Source organism: Culex pipiens, chromosome 1 (genome assembly GCF_016801865.2).
Source record: "Culex pipiens pallens isolate TS chromosome 1, TS_CPP_V2, whole genome shotgun sequence".
NCBI lineage: Eukaryota > Metazoa > Arthropoda > Insecta > Diptera > Culicidae > Culex > Culex pipiens.
This window is the reverse complement of record NC_068937.1, coordinates 71,596,984-71,617,683: the sequence shown is the minus strand read 5'-3', so window position 1 is coordinate 71,617,683 and position 20,700 is coordinate 71,596,984. Positions and strand designations below refer to the sequence as shown.

General features: G+C 39.2%; 2 protein-coding genes and 1 long non-coding RNA gene across 3 annotated transcripts in view; all 3 read left to right on the top strand.

The window, feature by feature from the left end:
* Positions 1-568: 568 nt before the first annotated feature.
* On the top strand, positions 569-17,960 carry LOC120430829 (uncharacterized). Its single transcript, XM_039595946.2, has 2 exons — positions 569-1,725; positions 7,572-17,960. The coding sequence occupies exons 1-2, from the start codon at positions 1,367-1,369 to the stop codon at positions 9,283-9,285; spliced, it is 2,073 nt and encodes a 690-aa protein (XP_039451880.1). The 5' UTR covers positions 569-1,366; the 3' UTR covers positions 9,286-17,960.
* Positions 4,220-5,983, top strand: LOC120430831 (uncharacterized). The gene is made up of 3 exons (XR_005607741.1): positions 4,220-4,340; positions 4,414-4,674; positions 5,556-5,983. It is a non-coding gene; the product is annotated as an uncharacterized LOC120430831 (long non-coding RNA).
* LOC128092315 (basic proline-rich protein-like) overlaps positions 13,226-20,700 on the top strand; it is a gene marked incomplete at its 3' end in the record, with an annotated part of 10,635 nt that continues 3,160 nt past the window's right edge. The window contains exon 1 of the mRNA XM_052705950.1: positions 13,226-13,232. Coding sequence (XP_052561910.1) covers positions 13,226-13,232 — 7 coding nt within the window. The remainder of the gene's footprint in view (positions 13,233-20,700) is intronic.

Sequence of the window (20,700 nt, the reverse complement as noted above, 5' to 3'; positions counted from 1 at the left end):
CCGAAGTGATCGGACGGAAGTCGCGGATCGCGAGTTTTTCTGAACAAACAAAAATTAGTTGATAAATAGAAGTTAAGGAGAGAAAAATGTGTTTTCTTTTGTGCTCACGATAATTCGATCCTCCAAGTGAAAGTGGTTCCCAAGTCCGCCGGAAGAGTTTGTGCAAAAAATTACAGTCCACTATCGAAAACGTTCAAGGTCCAAACGAGCCGGATCTGGTGAACAGGGAGTGTGGGAACAGTGCAAGGCGGAGGATCGTATGTATCGCGGCAAGTGACAATCGCAAAAGTGCGAAAAGTGGCCAAACAGTGGGAAAACGAGAAAACGCTGCGAACAAGTGGAAAAAGACGCCATCTTGGCGAAAAAACGAGTGTAAAGTGAAAGGCGACGCCATTTTGGATGCGCTCAAAATGATCTAAAGCGGATTCCGGAAAGAAGAAAAAGTTGAAGGTTCCAGAAGCGGAACCGCAAGTGAAGTGACGATTCGGATTAGAGGACACAATTTTTCCCCAAGCATCGCGATTTCGGACTTGGCCAATTTCCGTGTTTGGTTCGGGCACGAGGCTCGATTGTTGATGTCCCTCGAATGCCGAAAAGTGCTTCAAAAGCTCCTGCAACATCCGGAAGCAGCGCTGAATTTGGAGATTCAGCCACAACGTCGACGCCAGTAGTGAAGAAGGAGAAGAAGAAGCGGAAGTTGCAGGACAAGATCAAGATGGAGATCGAGACGCTCGTCCACCGCCGAGGCCTGGCCAAAGGTAAGGTGACAAAAATCTTGAAAGCTATTCGCCCTACGGAGACTGCGGAAGTCCGCCAACTAAGCGAGCCGCAAGTCCACGTCTACCTCAAGAAGTTGGAAACTGCTCAAAAGGAGTACATGTCCAACCACGAAAGCATCCTGGCCATGGTCGACATGGAGGGTCGTAAGCAAGCTGACAAGCACTACGAAGAATTTGACGACCTCCATGACAAAGTAGCCCTCATGCTCGAAGAGCAGTTGCTCGGGTTCAATGCCACAAGGGCAAACGGAACGCTGAACGCAACTGCACCCCCGCAAGCCCCTCAACCCCCTGTCATTGTTCACCAGCCCTTGAGAATGCCAATCCCCTCGTTCGACGGCCGCTACGAGAGTTGACCGAAGTTCAAGGTTCTGTTCAAGGAAGTGGTCGACAAGGCGCCCGATCCGCCAGCGGTGAAGCTCTACCATCTGGAACACGCGCTGGTGGGGGGTGCAGTTGGGTCGATCGACGCGAAGACCATCAGCGAGGGCAACTACGCTCATGCCTGGGAGATTCTGGAGGAAAAGTACGGCAACAAGCGTCACACGATCGATCGGCACATCCACGGTTTGCTGAACCTGTCGAAGATGAACAACGAGGACCACGTCGAGCTGAGAGGCCTGGTGGATGAGTGTACAAGGCACGTCGAGAGTTTGAAGTTCCTGGGACAAGAGTTCACGGGAGTATCGGAGCTGATCGTGGTCCATCTGCTCGGCGCAGCGCTGGACAAGGACACTCGGAGACTCTGGGAGTCAGAAGTCAAGAACTGTGACCTGCCCAAGTACGACAAGATGCTGCAGTTCCTGAAGGCCCAGTGCTTCGTCTTGGAACGCTGCGAAGACCTGAACCAGAAGCAGCCAACGGTCCAGCCTAAGCCGGTCGTCAAGTCGACCCAGAAGTCGTACGCCATGTCAACGTCAAAGTTCGAGATCACATCGGAAGACAGGTGAGCAGTTCTCTACGGAATCGGTCTTTTTTCTTTAATTTTAATTTTTGTATTTTTTAATCCGGCTGAAACTTTTTTGGTGCCTTCGGTATGCCCAAAGAAGCCATTTTGCATCATTAGTTTGTCCATATAATTTTCCATACAAATTTGGCAGCTGTCCATACAAAAATGATATGTGAAAATTCAAAAAACTATATCTTTTGAAGGAATTTTTTGATCGATTTGGTGTCTTCGGCAAAGTTGTAGGTATGAAAATGGACTACACTGAAAAAAATTATGCACGGTAAAAAAAATTTTGGTGATTTTTTATTTAACTTTTTGTCACAAAAACTTGATTTGCAAAAAAACACTATTTTTAATTTTTTTTATTTTTTGATATGTTTTAGAGGACATAAAATGCCAACTTTTCAGAAATTTCCAGAATGGGCAAAAAATCTTTGACCGAGTTATGATTTTTTGAATCAATATAGATTTTTTCAAAAAATCGAAATATTGGTCGCAGAAATTTTTCAACTTCATTTTTCGATGTAAAATCGAATTTGCAATCAAAAAGTACTTTAGTGAATTTTTGATAAAGTGCATCGTTTTCAAGTTATAACCATTTTTAGGTAACTTTTTTGAAAATAGTCGCAGTTTTTCATTTTTTTAAATTAGTGCCCATGTTTTCCCACTTTTGAAAAAAATATTTTTGAAAAGCTGAGAAAATTTTCTATATTTTACTTTAATGAACTTTGTTGATACGACCCATAGTTGCTGAGATATTGCCATTCAAAGGTTAAAAAACAGGAAAATTGATGTTTTCTACACAGAAAAAAATATGTAAATTTCCATGTAATGTAAACTATGTTTTAAATGTAAACATTGAATATGTAAATTTCAAATCACATGTAAAATGCTAAATCTGATGTAAACAGCGATAATGTAAAAACTGTTTGCATGTAAAAGATAAATCTCATGTAAACATATCTGTTTTTGCCATTTATCGTTAATTCTGAAACATGTAAATCTCAAATTAAATGTAAAAATCATTCAATGTAAATACGAAACATATGTATTTTTGCATTGCAACTGCTGAATGACAGCTTTTCAAAACAAAACAGTTCTAAAGTGTTGTCGTTTGGATGCGGTCGTTCAAGGTTCATTCCTTTTGTCTTGTTTATGTTTTTCATTGGCTGGGAGCAAATTGAAACCGGTGTTCCGGTCTCAACTACAGGTGAGAGAAAATCATCAGATTTACAAATTTATCCAGCGGTGGACGGATGTTGTCATGTCAAAGGTGACTTACTCCGTCTTTCAATGATTAGAGAGGAAATCAGTATGCCGTCAGCAGAACTTTTCTGCAAATGCTAAGGTAACTTTACAATAGGATGTAACCTTGGGCATTTTCAAGCAAGGTTACGTCCTTTTGAACAATTTCCTGATTATGAATGAATCCTTACATTTTTGTTTGTTTTGTCTATTAATAAACAGCAAAATCGCTCACCTTCTGCAAGCGCATTCCAGCTTGTCAGCTTTCGATTTTGGCCTGTTCGACTTCCGCTGGTAGCTGGCCAGCTAAGAGCACACAATCCCCAAGTCGGATGTGCGGAACCGATCTCGAAGATTGCAGGCGTGCACGTCCTGCTTGATAACCATATTGCTCAACAACTTGACGAACAGTGATTACTCCGCGTCGGACAGGGGCAGCTTGAGGATGCGCTCGCAGGACCGGTTGAGAAAGAGTTCTTCGGTTTTTTTCAAATGTTGCTGCTAGTAAACCACCACTTTAATATGACCCACTGCTAGTAGGAGCGGCCTTGAGCACACATTTGGCACTGTTCCGTCGTCGGTTCCGTTGTGGTTGCAGCGGTAGTTGCTCAAATGACACCTTTGCAGAGAGGGCCTTACACACTTTTCCCCAAGTTCTCCTACTTTCACTCAATCAGGCAGGTGCTCTCCGAAACGGGAGCGGTTCCTCGCATTCCAGATCTCTTCTTTCTGAGCTTTTTGACCCTCCACTAAACATCCAGAACTACCAGTTGCCCGGAGATGGTCGAGTAACGGCGGATTTGATTTGATCCAGATCACCGAAAGGATGGATTTTTGCATCCACCGGATGTTGTTGGGCCGTAGTTCTTGAGCGGAGTTCTAGGTTCAACCTAAGGAGGCATTAGTACAGTAATTTTTAGAAGAAATTTTATATATTTAAGAAATTTTACCACAAACTTTATATTTTTCCGATTTTTTCCCCTTGTTTGACATTTTAAACTTTGTTTATTTATTTTGATTTCGTTTCGTCGAGGATTTGCTCGAGGGTGCAACATTATCGACGAACAAGTTTTGCTGCATGGGAAAAGGGGCTGGAGCGCAAACCCAGTCACGACGTACTAGCAGGATTCTAGAAAAGTTCGTACAGAGCAGGATTTTCTTACAGCATTCTAGCAGAAATGTTCCACCTTTCCAGCAGGATGCTGGCAGAACCAGCCCTGCTAGATTATTTCGTGACTGGGAAATCAGTTGTAAATCAGGGCAACCTAATTGAGCGTGCGCAACCCTATTCCTCGTTCGGGAGAATACGTTAGTTTAATCAAAACAAATAAAACAGTTTCTGAGGATGGTTCAGTTCAGATTAAAAGGTGAGTGAGTATAAATAATTTACTTTTTAGGATCTCTAATTGATTTTGATTTTCTGTATTGTTCGAGATGCAGGGAGACTGCATAGTTGGAGAATGTAGAGATGCCAATAGGATGTTAGAGCCGTTTTCGGCCGTCGTGCATGGATGTAACTGGACGAAGTAACGTTTCCTGCTGCTGTTTCCGGAATGGTTGTTGCTGCTATCCCGCGGATTATCCAGACTACAGGCGGCGGAATTTTAGTACGAATCTATCAGTATTTGCTGGGGAGCAAATTTTTAACAGTGCTCGAGGGTCGTAGAAGGTCAACAGCTGGCCGTCAATTATAAGCCCATGGTAAGTGGTCAATCTGATGCAAAATATTTTTTTAGTACTACAAGTGAGCTGGCCATTTCAAGCAAAACAATTCAAAAGAGACGTAGTGGGTTTGAAAATAAAGAGTGTACCCTGGTAACGCTACAGAATCTTCAAATCTGACATAAAAGGTAAACACAGTTTGTTTACAAACTCGTTACGGCCCTTTGGATTGTTTTGCTTGAAGTAGTGATCTTTGTATGCAGCTGACCGATTCTTCGGCTCCTTTTCAAAAAATTCCCAAGTTTTTTTCAGCGTTTTGGCTGTAGTGGCACAGTTAAAGAAGAAACCCCCCAATGTTATTACATATTTGAAAAGATAATTGATTTTCCAACATAGAAATTACATGCATAATGAACAATATTATACCTGTGCTTCTCCTGAAATGAAAATGTAGCGTGACGGGACAACATCGTAATACTGGAATTTTAAAAGGCACACCAAAAAAATCGACACAGTTTTGCCAGATTGATTTTTTTAAGCTTTTGCTCTTCTACACATTATCACAAATTGAAAAACGAATCTTTTGCTCCTTGAACTGAAAGATTTGGTTGAGATTTGAGTTTTTGCCAGCGATTTCTTTTCGTGACGAGACAACGAAAGGAGCAGATTTATGAAAAAACTCCTCTCCCATTCAATGACTTGCAGACCTTATTTGGTCAATATTTTTGGCATTTCAGATAAGAAAACGCATTTAAAGCACATTGCAATTATTAGATCATAATTAAAATGAAATTTTTCATATAAAATATCACATTGAAAATTGAAAATTAGTGACATTTTGGTGTAGCTTCGCTAAGAATCGGTCAGCTGTGTTTGGATAAGCTTTTTTATGTTTTTAATCATTTTTTTCGATTCTGTAGGATGAATTCTTGGAGCCGGCTCATCGGACGACGTACTGAGCCTACAAAGCCAGAATGACACACGCCGAGGAATAAGGCTGAAGAAGAGGGTCACGTTGACTCTCTTGCTTAATTCGTCATCACTCAGGTGGAACTGTAGTCCTAAGAGCGACTGTTCCATCGAAATCTCCTGAGGCCACGTCCTCTGCGACACCTTTTCGAAGATGGGCCACGTTCGCTTCCAGACGCTGGACAACAAGAATACATACGGAGATTTCCTCAAGAAGGACCACATCATCGACATGAGCAAGAATCTGAGTCAGCCGGAGTAGGACCAGGTGGACAAGGTTCGCGTAGCGGACGAAAAGTGTAAGCAGGGACTGATCAACTGCAGAGTACGTACGAGCAGCAGATGTTGGACGGATAACAGGACGTAAGTAAGCTTTGAAATACCGTAAGCAAGAGTGACATTTGGTCTGGGGGTGAGATTGGGTCAAACAAATTAATGTAAATTTGTACGGCCCAATCTCACCCCCAGACTGAATATCCTCCCTTTTGGGACGGTTAAACTATTTTGCAGTGTGAACATCACCTCTGGGATTCTTAATTCATCGGGTGAAATTAACGATTGTAAAATGATCGATTTAGCAATTGCTCCATTGAGTCTAGAATTCAAAAATTACAACGAATTCTAGATTCAACGGAGCAAAAAAAAATTTTGTGGTCGTGTAGGTTTACATTAGATTCATTGGAAATTTACACGATTTCACAAGGTTTTCAATTCGAGCATTTACAATGAAAGTCATGTAAATTTCCAATGAAGTTGATGTAAATATACATCATTTATCATGATACCTTTTGGTACATGATAAATGATGTAAATTTACAGAAATATTTTTTTCTGTGTAAGTCTCACCCAAACAACCCACAATTTTCTAATGTCGATATCTCAGCAACTATAAATCCGATTTACAATCTTAAAACATGAAACATTCGTGAAATTTTCCGATCTTTTCGAAAACAATATTTTCAAAAATTTAAAACCAAGACTAACATTTCAAACGGGCCAAACATTCAATATTACGCCCATTTGAAATGTCAGTCTTGATTTTAAATTTTAGAAAATATTTTTTTCGAAAAGATCGAAAAAATTTACGAATGTTTCATATTTTAACATTGTAAATCGGAATTATAGTTGCTGAGATATCGACATTAGAAAATGGTGGGTTGTTTGGGTGAGACTTAGAAAACATCAATTTTCCTGTTTTTTAACCTTTGGATGGCAATATCTCAGCAACTATGGGTCGTATCAACAAATTTCATTAAAGTAAAATATAGAGAATTTTCTCAGCTTTTCAAAAATATTTTTTTCAAAAGTGGGCAAACATGGGCACTATTTAAAAAAAATGAAAAACTGCGACTATTTTCAAAAAAGTTACCTAAAATGGTTATAACTTGAAAACGGTGCACTTTATCAAAAATTCACTTAAGTACTTTTTGATTGCAAATTTGATTTTACATCGAAAAATGGAGTTGAAAAATTTGTGCGACCAATATTTCGATTTTTTGGAAAAATCTGTATTGATTCAAAAAATCATAACTCGGTCAAAGATTTTTTGCCCATTCTGGAAATTTCTGAAAAGTTGGCATTTTATGTCCTCTTAAACATATCAAAAAATAAAAAAAATTAAAAATAGTGTTTTTTTGCAAATCAAGTTTTTGTGACAAAAAGTTGAATAAAAAATCACCAAAAATTTTTTTACTGTGCATCATTTTTTTTCAGTGTAGTCCATATCCATACCTACAACTTTGCCGAAGACACCAAATCGATCAAAAAATTCCTTCAAAAGATACAGATTTTTGAATATCACACATAATTTTTGTATGGACAGCTGCAAACATTGTATGGAAAATTATATGGACAAACTAATGATGCAAAATGGCTTCTTTGGGCATACCGAAGGCACCAAAAAAGTTTCACCCGGATTAAAAAATACAAAAAAAATCGAATGACCGAAATCTCAGAGAATTGCTCAGGTGCGACATCTGTGGCAATGGCCACAAGAACCACGCTTGCCCAGTGTTCAAGGAACTTCCGATGCCGCAGAAGCTGGTCAAGGTTCGGGAGCACAACCTGTGCTTCAACTGTCTCAAGAGGGGACACCCCAGCAAGAAGTGCACTTCACCTGGAACCTGCTCGAAGTGCAAACTACGCCACCATAGTCTGCTCCACTCGGAAGGAAGTCCAAGGCCGGAACGGAAGGTAATTTCTCAAGTGCCCCCGGAACAAGCTCCGGAGGTCCAACCTGAAGAAGCAGCTCAACTGACAACCGCCAGTTGCCACAACGTGACGCCAACCCAACAAGTGCTGCTTCTCACGGCTGTGGTGGACATAATGGACAGAAACAACAAGGCCCACCCCTGCAGAGTTTTATTGGACAGTGCGTCACAAGCCAACCTGATCTCGAAGTCCATGGTGGAGTCGCTGGGCTTGAAGCAGTTTCCGTCCAACGTCTCCGTGGCAGGCATCGACAACACGAAAACCCACGCTTCAACTGGCAGCGTGGTCCAACTACGTTCGAGGTACTCCAGCTTCAGCGCCAACGTCAAGTGCTTGGTAACGGAAAGGGTCACGGCCGACCTTCCCACATCCGCAGTGAACGTCCGCAACTGGGAGCTGCCGCCTGGAGTACAACTTGCGGACCCGTCTTTCCATCAGCCAGGAAAGGTGGATCTACTGCTGGGTAATCAGTTGTTCCTGAAGCTGCTGTTGCCCGGAGAGGTCCAGTTGTCGGAGCACCTGCCAATGCTACGCGAGACTCAGTTAGGCTGGGTCGGTGGCGTATGCGATGAAGAAGAAGAAACAGCAGCAGTGGTTCACTCGCACATGGCCATACTGGAAAACTTGAACCTGGAAGCAGGCGAAGCCAAGATCATCGCAGAGAACTTGAAAGTCGACAAGGCGGTGTTCGCCTCCGACGGCATCCCGCAAGCGTTCAAGGAATCGCAGCTAATCCAACTGTGCAAGACAGGTGGATTCGAGTTGCACAAGGGGTCGTCGGATAGTCCGGAAGCCGAACGCGAGGAGCTGGTCAGCGTTGGAGGAACTGAAGTCAACGAGGTGATCAAGGCTCTGGATCTGTTGTGGAACCCCACTGCAGACAAACAACCTTTCCCGCCGCTGCCATCTGTGCGAGCTGGGCGGCCAGAGACATCTCAAGTGTTCTCACTCGGCGCGAGCTTTTCATCCTTTGTGGATTCAAACCTTGACCTCAAGATGATCCGAGAGCCGCGTAGGGTGGTGGCTACGAACGCAGCTGCTGACGAGCTGCACAAGTACGCTGACGCGTCAAAGCACACGTACGGAGCAGAACTGAATTTGAAGCTGGTGCCAAAGACGGTCAACACGATTGTACGGAGTGAGCTGCTAGCCGCGCGCTTTTCACACATGCTGGTCAAGAACGTCTTGGTGTCTTCCCGAGAACTGCGGTGCATCTACGCCGCCAAGGTGGCCAGCCGAAGACTTGAGATAATAACGTACACTAACCTGGATCTGGGCAACATAGTCCGAGTCATTGACTTGCGGACACGTCGCAAAGTTTTGAAGCGGCCGATCCTGTACAACGCCGCTTCCGGTGGGGAGGATGTTCGGGCCGAAAGCTGTCAGCCCGAAGAAAATTTTACGAGTGAGCAGTGTCCAACCCCACGGCTACTGCGATCGACGACAAAGCTGGCAACCGCGCGCCGTTGACGACGGTGCGAGAGTGAGATAGGAGACAACGACGAAACGACAACGATCGAGAGGAGAGATTTTGGCGCGCGAACAGCACGAACGAGAATTTTTCTGCGCGTCGAGTCGAGGACCAAACAAGTTCGCCGCAAGCAGCCGAAGTGATCGGACGGAAGTCGCGGATCGCGAGTTTTTCTGAACAAACAAAAATTAGTTGCTAAATAGAAGTTAAGGAGAGAAAAATGTGTTTTCTTTTGTGCTCACGATAATTCGATCCTCCAAGTGAAAGTGGTTCCCAAGTCCGCCGGAAGAGTTTGTGCAAAAAATTACAGTCCACTATCGAAAACGTTCACCAGGTCACGAAGTAACGAGGGATTCATCAGGTGCGCTTGTTGGTTTGCTCCTTTCAGGTGTCCAACTAAATTTTGCACCACAACACCAAAGCTGATCAGTGTTTCTAGTCGATCGGCCTTAGGCGAGAGAGTACTCTTTACCTTTTCTGATAATGATTGTATGAGCCTTGCTGGATTTACAAAAATCATTTCCAACGTTTCCAAAACTTGAGGAACAGTCGATGGAAGGATTAGATTACTCTGAACGGTTTCCCTCGCAAAACCTTGAAAAAAATTTTGCAAGCGTATCAAATTTTCTGCGTCCGTGAAACCGCACATCTCCGTTGAATACCGCACATCTCCGTCGAGTAGCTACCACTAATAAATAGCGGCCAGTCTTCTGGGTAGCCCGTAAAGATGGGCAGTTCCATCGGGACAACCTGCCGTGCTGCCATCTGTTGCTGGAATCGGTGGAAGCACATCTGAAACCGACGGTTGCGGTGTTAAGGGTGCCGCCGTAGCATATCCGACAGGCTGCGTACTCAACACGAACGGGATCTGGCCGGCCACTGTAGTCTGCGTGAAGAACTGGTTAGCCGTCGGTGGCAGAATCGACGCTTCTGCTGGCTGCAGTGGCAGCACATTTGACGCCGCTGGTTGTGGCGCGGAGAACCTTGCTGCGGGCAGCAACGTATCATTTCCAACAAGCTGCGCGCTCGGCATCTGTCCAATCGCTGCAGCCTGCACGAAGAACTGGTTTGCCGCTGGTGGTACACTAGTCGCACCTGCTGGTTGCGGTGGCAGCACATTTGACGCAACCGGTAGTGGCGCGGAGAATCGGACTGTCGGCGGCGCCGTAGCATTTTCAACAAGCTGCGTGCTCGGCGCGACCAGGATCTGTCCGGACGACGCTCGCTGGTCTACAATCGCCAGATTCCCGGTTGTCGTTGTCGGAATTGGCTCGCTCAGCCCTGTTTCCACTACTGGTTGATGAACAGCAGGTGTACAAATCTCCATTGAAACCTGCGCCGGTCCGAGCGTGGATGGCTGAGCTGGTATGAACACTGTAAAGGAACGTTGATTTGTAAGGCCAAGTTCATTCAGTCCAACTTTAAGAGGTACCGTAAACTGGGGTGACTTTGATAGGTTTTTCAAATGCCCGTCAAATTAATATCTAAACATTTTTGAGAATTTTGAGTATGTAAGCATTAAGGGATAGCTTATCAACGAACATATATGCAAAAATGTAACTGTTAGATTGGATGTATCAAAATTAGTGGCCAAATCAAATCTCTATCAATGTCACCTCAAAGTCACCCCAGTTTACGGTACTGTGAAGTTTGGGTGATGTGTGTTGCCAAGCTTAGATGAAAACAAAACTGTTCCCATCCGCAGTGGGCCTTTGTTGTGGTATTTTGAACCGCTGCTAGTAATTGTGGTTTGGATTCAGGTAACAGGCACCAAAGAAGAACAAGGAGGTAGTACCTACAGTAACTACAAATACGGATACCCCAGCGATGAACCTTCAGTCGAGAACAGAACACTGATGAAGTCTGCAAGTAGTAGACGAAATACGTATCTGTCAAGATATTAAAAATATATAGCGGAATTAAAAGGAACAACTAGTCTCTTTGTATTCATAGTCGCTGCTAGTAGTTGTGCAATCATCTTTTTCTATTGTATCCGCTAAAGTTAAAGAATATTTTCGATCGAGATACTCCTTGTCCAATTTTTTTTTCCATGCGCGCCTTTCTTGTTCGTGTTGAACTGCAATCGCTTCTCTCTGACTTGCTTCTCTTCATCGAGTTTCAGCAGCTCGACGTCGTCGTGCTATCATGTCGCACCCGCCATTTTGACGTTCCGAGATAAACGCGTTTTAATGTTTGACCTTGAATAAACAAAAACGAAAGCACGCAATGTAAACAATAACAAACACGTTTTGTTTGGCTGACCATTCTGTGCATTGTCCCGAAGTTTGGTTGAAGTTGGTTGCTGGAGTCCCGAGTTATAATTAAAAATGTTTACGGTAGTCTAACTTGTACGTGCGTCAAACGCATCCTGACCTGAAATCCCTTTGCCCTTTGTCGCACTTACATCAATTTTCAGGGAGTGACAAGATAGCACGACAAGTTTTAAACTTCTTTTATATGCAGAGTGACAAAAATTTTCGGAGCTTTTTTAGTATTCATTGAATATCTCAGGATTGAAATCGAATTTTGGGGATCTGTGAAGGTCAAAAGATGAGGCATTGTGAGCTGCACAAAATGGCGTTCTTAACTCAATTTGGCCCAAAATGCACGTACGACAAGTTAGCACGACGGCGACGAGCTCCACTTTGATTCTCAACGATCGTGAGCTGCTGTTGGATCGAATGGATCTTCCAGATCCACTCACCACACAAGGCGCAACACATGTTCGCGTCCACCTCCACAAGTTCCGTGATACCAATAGCTACACCGTACGCAAGTTATCAATAATTATGTGTTGATTCATGCCTAGAAATGCTAAAAGTTTATTAAACTTTTTAGTCCCATTGAAAATTTCAAAGAATTTCATATTTCGAAAATGTCGAAAGTTAAATCATTGCTACCCGATTTGATTCCCACCAAATTTGCTCTCGAGTTTGCCCCCGAGTCTCCCACCGCGCGTAGCAAAGCAGGTATCAAATTTGATCTTGATTTTTTTAAATTTTTTTAATTTTTTTAATTTTTTTTAAATTTTTTTAAATTTTTTTAAATTTTTTTAAAATTTTTTTAATTTTTTTAAATTTTTTTAAATTTTTTTATTTTTTTTTAAATTTTTTTAATTTTTTTAAATTTTTTTAAATTTTTTTATTTTTTTTTAAATTTTTTTGAGGCCGTTGCAAATAATTTTTAAGTTTATGTCCCTCGACTCTGATCAGAGTCGAGGGGGGGCAAAAAAATAAAAAAAAGTTAAAAATTGAAATTGCAGGCCCCGAATGAAAAATGTGTTTTAAAATGCATCATACATAAGGCTACCAACTCTTGCTGAGCAAAAATCCGTACACTTTGCCGATATGACAGCATGGTATAACCAAAACTGTTAAGGAATTATTTATATAAATGAAATTGAATAAATTTGAGAATTAAAAATATAAAACTGTGTCGTTTTTACAGCTCAAAAATTTCAAAAAATGCTATCAAAGTGCACGTTTAAAAGTATTCATAAAAAACCGTGATTTGAATCAAAACATTAGGTCTATTCCCGTACTGGCAGAATTGCAGAATTTCTGCAGCTTCTGCATCCAGCAAAAGTCACTTTTTGCAGCACGTTCCCGTACTTTTCAGCTCGCTCCCTTCATCTCTCTCTTTTGCAGAAGTTCTGCAAGGAGAGAAACCGCAAAACTTTTGCCTGGCTAGCGCGTTCCAGCACTTTTTCTGCAATATTGTACACAGTTGAGTGGATTTACTCAATTTGAGTATTAAAGATTTTTTAAATTATTTCAATTATTACCTCTAGAACGGGGACATTATTGCAGCTCAACATCTTATTTAAAAAATCAAACATGTGTCATTTATTAAACTAGAAATTAATTATGCTTAGGTAGAAATTATACATTAGAAACAACTCAAAACTTTTACATTAGGTAAACAATTTAAGAAATGAGAATGGCAGGTACGTTTAAAAAACATGACTAAAAAACAAGCAATGGTTTAATATAGAAGGGACCATAAATACATTTTTTATAGCAAAATGTTTGAAAGATTATTCAGGAGAACATACATAAATTATGACTGGATATCACATGGAAGAACAACGGTGACGCAGCAAAATTGACAAATTTAAAAAAATAAATGAATCACAAACTCAAAAATTTTGAAACTCATAAATTTTGAAATCTGAAAATTAAGAAATTCCTAATTGAAAATATAAAAAACTTAAATTTTCAAATTGAGGAACTTAAAAAAAAATAAACCAGATATTAGAGAAATTTAAAAATGCAAATATTTATATCAGAAAAAAAACAATAAATCATAAATTCAAAGCTTAAAAATACAAATAAAACTAAAACTGTAAAATTTCTAAAAAATTTAAATTCTGTAAATAACAAAATTTAAAACTCAAATATTAAAATAAATAGAAACAGTTCTTACTCTATTTTCCGAAGAACTCGTCAAAATGTTCAATCTTCAAATCCTCTAAATCTGAGTTTCTAACGATTCCAAAAAAAAATACTTTTTATGATTCAAGATGGCGTTTTTAAGAAGTTCCGAATTTTAGAATTTTAAACTTCCTAAAATTTAAGAATTCGACAAAATTACATCAATTCTTTGGTTCATATAAGAATACAAATTGGTAGCACCGTTAAAGGTACAATTTATTATTTGCCAATTAAATTTACCTATTATTTAAACACACATATTTAGTCCATTCAAAAAGTTATCAACTTTTTATCGGGTTAAAATCTTGAGTTTTTTTTTTGAAAAGGTCTAATAAGCTTTGTCTTCCATATGTCGATAGGACCTATTAAAAAAAAAACTCTGGAAATATTAACACTAAAAAATCGCTATATCATTTACATTAATGAACTAAGCCTGAAATCGTTAACAAAAAAAATCGTTCTCAATAAACCAGACTTAAAAAAAAACAAACTACCAAAAAATCCATCAATCCAATATATACAAACGTCCCTTGAAAAGACTAATTTAATTTAGTAACAATAAAACATAAAATTTATTACAACTAATAATGAAATGCTTGATTCACCCAAATTGCAAACTTTATGTAAGCGTGTACTCAACATCCATCACACCAACTTGCAGTCACTTTTCAACAAGAAAGAGAGGAGAGAGCTTGCAGAAAAGTACGGGAACGGTTTTGCTGCAACTTCAGCCTCTCTCATTGCAGAAGTTCTGCCTGGGAGAAAAGTTACCTTTGTTGCAGAAAAGTACGGGAATGCTCTGCTGCCGATTTCGTGCAGAATTGCAGAATTCTGCAGTACGGGAATAGACCTATTATGTTCTTAAGTTTTTTGTTAAACGTTTACGAAATGTCAAGTTTGCTTTAACGAATAATAACGTTCTCAGTGTTTTCACGAACACATTTAAAAAAAATATTGAAAAGGTCCTATAACATGTGAAACACAACAGTTTATAGGTCCTTTTAAAAAAACTCTTGATTTGTTTATTCAAATGTTCACAGGTTTTCACAAGTTTTACATGGCCTTTGGATCTTTTAATGAATAAATTAATAAATGAACCATTCGAGATTTTTTTAAAAGGTCCTATCAACATATGAGGACAATAGTTTATAGGACCTAAAAAAAACTCTAGCCTTATTGATAATCAAGTTTGAATTGAGGAAAACCCGGAAAACTGCCTTTTTAAATCAAACTCACAGTTAAATAAAAATAAAAATGTCTAGTTAACAAAAAGTTGTTAAAATTCCGTACAAATCCTTATTATGCGAAAAAATTCCTACAAAAATTCCGGCCTGTTAAAAATCCGCGAAGAGGGTCGAAAATCCGTATGGTAAGGAAAAAATCCGTACAGTTGGTAGCCTTAATCATACACCTGTCCAGTTGTTTTGCAATCATTGATTTCCAAAATTTTCAAGTACTGACGAAAATTTTATTTTTGCGAGAAAAAAAGTTTTTGCTGGAATTTCATAAAAGTTCAAAATATTTTTAAACAAGTCCAAACATGTTAAATATGATTATCAATGCAGAAAAAGGCATTTTAGATTGTTTTTCAGTTGATTAGACTTCTATTTCCATTGAAATTTTAATATTTTTTTGAAAAAAATATTTTTTTGCCCCCTGACTTTTCGGATTTTTTTTAAATTTTTAATTTTTTTTTAAATTTTGTTAAATGTTTTTAATTTTTTTTAATTTTTTTATTTATTTTTTTAGTTTTTTAATTTTTTTTAATTTTTTTTAAATTTTATTTTAATTTTTTAAATTTTTTTAAATTTTATTTTTTTTACATAAAAAAAAACAAATAAAAAAAATTATTTTCCGTGCATCATTCAATTTTCCGTGCATCATTCCATTTGCCACAGTAGCAAACCAGCAGCATAGCGGGTAGCAAAAAGAAATCCCGAAGAACTGAGAGCAAATTTGCTACCGCGACAGGTACCGCGGTGGGGTTGACGTCGGGTGCAAATTTGATTTGCTCCGATGTTTGCTACCCGCGCTGGAGATGCACTTAAAAGAATGTTGCCACCGGAGGAATTAAAGTCAGCATATTTTAGCGAACAGTTTGTTTATTTGTCACTGTTGCTTTTAAGCTATAACATAAGTAAACATTAGAATCTGCATGTTACATTTAACATAATTTATGCTTACAGTTAGGTGACTTTCCATGACACCTCTTCGATGAAGGCTTAAGACAATCGATGCTTTACCACTAGTTCTAATAGTAAATAAGTATTAAATCAAAGTTTAGGCGCAAGCTCAGGAAACTTACAGTTTTAGTGCGCAGAAATAATAAAATTAAAAATTCTCTACAGATTTCAGCAAATATTTGATCGGCTACTGCACCTGATTACGTCTGCTAGCACAAAGATATTGTATTTCTATCGTGACATTTTCCCTATTGTTGGACGACATGTGACAACTTATAGCACGAGGGGTACCGGTGATCTTGTTCGAGCCGTGCTCCCAGTACCAACAGTAATATTTTTGTGTGTGTAATAATTCCCATAATCCTTTTAATCCTAATATTTAGACTTCTAAACAAACAAGTGATTTTTGTGATAAAATGCTAAAACCAATTTAATTCAAGCTATTAAGGAGCGGCCGTGGCTGACTGGTTACGGTGTTCGCTTTGTAAGCGAATGGTTCTGGGTTCGATTCCCATCTGCTCCCAACGAGAAAGTTAAGAACACATGAATTTGAAATAATGAATATGAACGAAAAATCAAAGTTGCTCGAGGCGGGGTTCGAACCTCCGTCCTTAGGATTGGTAAGCAAAAATGCTAACCACTAGGCCATGACGACTTGGTGAGCGTGGACTGGAATTAGGAATACTGTTACAGAGAGCGAGTTGTGGCGCTATAACCACGGCAAATAGTGTCCAGGGCATTCGTGGAAATACAATGTCCCATCCCAGAGGGTCCCGGAGTACCAAACCTTCTTAGCATGGTGCTCCCAACGAATACAACCAAATCTCGGAGCGTATGGTGGTGTGTCCCCACGCTTCTTCCTCCCCTGTCGATTCAGAATTGTGTTGTTGTTCGAACACTCAGTGCTCAAACTCAACCCAATTACGAGTCATCTCTGCGATACGGCTTTACGCAGTAGGCCTGGCCGCTTTAACGCTTGTGATGTTTCAATGCATTCTAATGCAATGGCGCACTACAAATGTTAATAAATGACAAGAAGAGTGCTAGGCGTCATCTAACCTAAGGCACTCTCCAGGATCCCTTCGAAAGATTGGCTGCGCTAGGGTCTGATTAGATTAGATTAGATAAAACCAATTTAATTCAAGCTATTAATTACCAGTTAAATTCATGTGTTTTATGATTATCAAAGTGCAAACTTGACAAATCGAGGGTTGGTTCGCGTAAATGCATCGAGATGTTTATAATGCAACATGGAGTTAAACTTTCTGTTCTGGTGCTGTGAAGTTTACCATGACAGTTGCGAAAGTTTAACTCTATGTTACTGGCTCACATCTCTCTTTTTAATTTCTCGATATCTATCGAGCGGTCAAATCTGCAACATGGAGTTAAACTTTCTTTGAAGTTTACCATGAATCATGGAAAAGTTTAACTCCATGTTGTACGCACACACTCTCAAACCGACTCCGTGGCTTAATGGTTGCGGCTTCTACCTCACAAGCAGATGGTTCAGGGATCAAATGTTGGTCGGTACCTTTGAAATTTGGAAACAGGAATTTGAACTTTGAATATGAACAAAAGCGAAAATGAATGAAACCTTTGGATTGGTGGTTGGGACGCTAAGTAGTCAGCCATCAAAAGGTTTACACTCTAGTAGTGAACTGATCCGTAGTGTCGAAAATTGTCTTCTTCTCTTATTAAATACGCGCTGATCCCTGATTTGCCTGAGGGGATTGGAAGTCTAAATATAGATCGAGGATCCATCAGATGCTTGCTTCTATGTTTAGGGGGCCGAACAATGCGACCTCGGAATTGGACCGCAAGGAGCTCTGTCATTCTAAAATGCGCCGTTAGAAGCTGCGCGAGGGCTACCATCACCTAATACCCAGGACTTAGATAAACTGTATCAGAATATAAAAAGTCTGATTCAAATTATACTTTCCCATCATATCGGTACCGGCTAGCGGGTATTGAATTGACACACACACACACACACACACACACACACACACACACACACACACACACACACACACACACACACACACACACACACACACACACACACACACACACACACACACACACACAACATACACACACACACACACACACACACACACACACACACACACAAAATTTTAATATCTCGATATAGTACTTACATACTGATCTAAATTAAATAGCATAAGTGAACTTTTACTACAGACAATAGATTGTTTTATAGTTTTATAGCAATCACGTTTTAATGTTGTTTTTACAAAAGAAATTGTGTATATAGTGAGCATCGGCAAAATGGATAGAAATCGAAGAAAAATATACCAGAATTTTTCCTACCTTTTTCCATTGCGTCTTCTACGCTTAGTAGCATAAACTGTCCCAAGCTGGCTCATGCTGATGAGTTAAGATCGTTCGTATGTAATGTGTTAATATGTAAATATTTAACCAAAAAATGTATTCAGAACCGTGTTTACGAATGCTTTGTCACATTCGCTATGTATTGCTTTTCACTTCAAAGACCGCAGAAAATTGAATTTAACTGCCAACGAAGCTCTCAACTAACCACCAGGGGGTTCACAGGTTTACTGGGAGCTATTATCTTAACCGAAGAATAAAACTAACACTATAACGAACATATGCTTGTGCCGTCCAAAAGAGAACGATTACGGATATAGAAAGAGAAAGCATCAGTTTCAAGATTAACTGCTAATATAAAAAGAGGGCGTTCCTATGGACAAGGAAAATATAACGTAAAAAAGAGAAAGATGATAGTACCACAAATAAAACTGTAACTCATTCGCTCTTTCAATTCCAAGCATGCTGACATCAGTCAGCGAGTTCAGTTATCGAGTAAACTCGCTAGTTTGGACAAACAATTTATTTTTTTACGTTTGTGTGTATTTTAGTTCAAATGGGGAACAAATTCATTTCAACAAACTGAATTCGAATTAGTGAGTTTTTAATTGATTTTTTTTATTAAGAGACCACCGGAGCGGGGAACTTGATGATTTTCACTATTTTGGGAACCACTGCTAGGGAGTGGAAATTCCATTGCTACTGTGATGACTTTGGAATTATTCTAGTACGCAACAGCAGGACGCTCATTTGGCATGACGCATTTTTCCTAAATCATAGCCTGCCTGAAAGCAACTTGCGCGCACATGGCACATCACTCGTGGTGATGGTTTGAGTGATGGCTATATTTGTGTTTTCGAATGATTTCTTACTTGAATCTGAAACTGAACTATGGGAAAATAAGCGAAATATATATGAATGATTGGGATACAAAAAAGCTATGCATTCTGATAACATTTCTCAGTTTTTCAATAGGTTATCTGATTGACAAGGGAATGTCGTAACAATTATGAAATCAAACATCTTATCTAGAGTAATTTGTCAAAACAATGCTCCGTGGGTTTCCTATGTACAAAGGACATTTTGAAAAAAAAAGTAGCTTGATATCATGGTAAAACCGAAAGTATATTTTCCGTGTAAATTTGCTGGTAGTATTTTTCTGGCGAATTTTAAGTGTTCTGAATTGAAGACATTTGTAATCCAACTTGACTACTCAACCAAATAAGACTCTGAATGTGGTATCCTAAATTCCTTGTGTAAGAGGCTGTAATGCTTTTTCAACGTGCAAAAAAGAAATAAGAGGAACAATGCGACGGTAGCATTTACATTTTTTTTCTGAGAGTCCAAAAATATCAAATGTTATTACACACAACATGAAATTTCTATAATAATTTGGAACGCTTTGAAATTTAGGATCCTTTCAAAAATCTTTGATAACTAAATTTTTATGATTCAATAATAATGCATCAATATTTTTTAACGCACACTTTACATTGTGGTTGTAGAAAGGAAAAAGTGGAACACTATAGAGCTGAAACGTGAAAAAACACTCAGACCTCCCAATTGTGAATAAAAACAGAAGCCCAGGCATGCGACACTTTTTTTGAAGGAAAGGTGAAAAAAACCCGTAGTACTATGAATGAAAAACAGCTCTGGACTATTTTCATGAAGACCAACAACCAAAAAATTGATGGTTCAATCTTCACAGATTTTTTTCTGCAACACAATCAATCAGCCATCGGTAATGTCGAGAATTGACGGTAACGGGCAAAAATGTCATACCCCTATATCGCAAAAAATGCATGAGGACAGATTTCATGCAGATTCTGATATACTTTCATGCCACCATGCATCACAATTATGCGACTGCCGTTTGGGTGTAGTTTTTTCTCGAGTATAAATATAAATACCAGTCATTGCCAACGTTTGTATGAAAATCTGATATGGAGCTTCCAAACGGATTTTATCACATTTATATATCCTATTTCCCAGAATAGATTATTTTCCAGTATGCCATTACTCAGGAATCCTGTTGTCAGGATAATAAAATTTTGAAAAGTTTAAAAAGTTAGTTAACTATAGTTAAGAAAATGTTGATGAAAGTCATTATTTTAAACTTCTCAAAGTGTCATGAATTTCTCAATCAACATGATTTTTAATCGGAAAACGGAATGCATTTTCGGATTCTTTGGACAATGTTCCACTACGAGAAGATTAAAAAAGTTTGTAAATAATAAATAATACGTGTTTTTGAAACACAATTAAAAAAAGGTCCAATTTTATACGCAATTTCAGTTGAACAAATTTCATGTAAAATGTGAAAACTTGTGATTCGTGCTTCGAATTTAGTATAAAATGCAATATAAATCGATAATTTTAAAAACAAAACTAGTTATAACCAATTTCAGCCAAAATTCCGACTTTTTAACCATTTTACCTAAAATTT

Bases quoted from the DNA above. Each gene is read 5' to 3' on its own strand.
- LOC120430829 (XM_039595946.2), top strand. From the start codon at position 1,367: ATGAACAACGAGGACCACGTCGAGCTGAGAGGCCTGGTGGATGAGTGT. The intron at 1,726-7,571 runs GTGAGCAGTTCT...AGAATTGCTCAG, and splicing joins GAGATCACATCGGAAGACAG to GTGCGACATCTGTGGCAATG.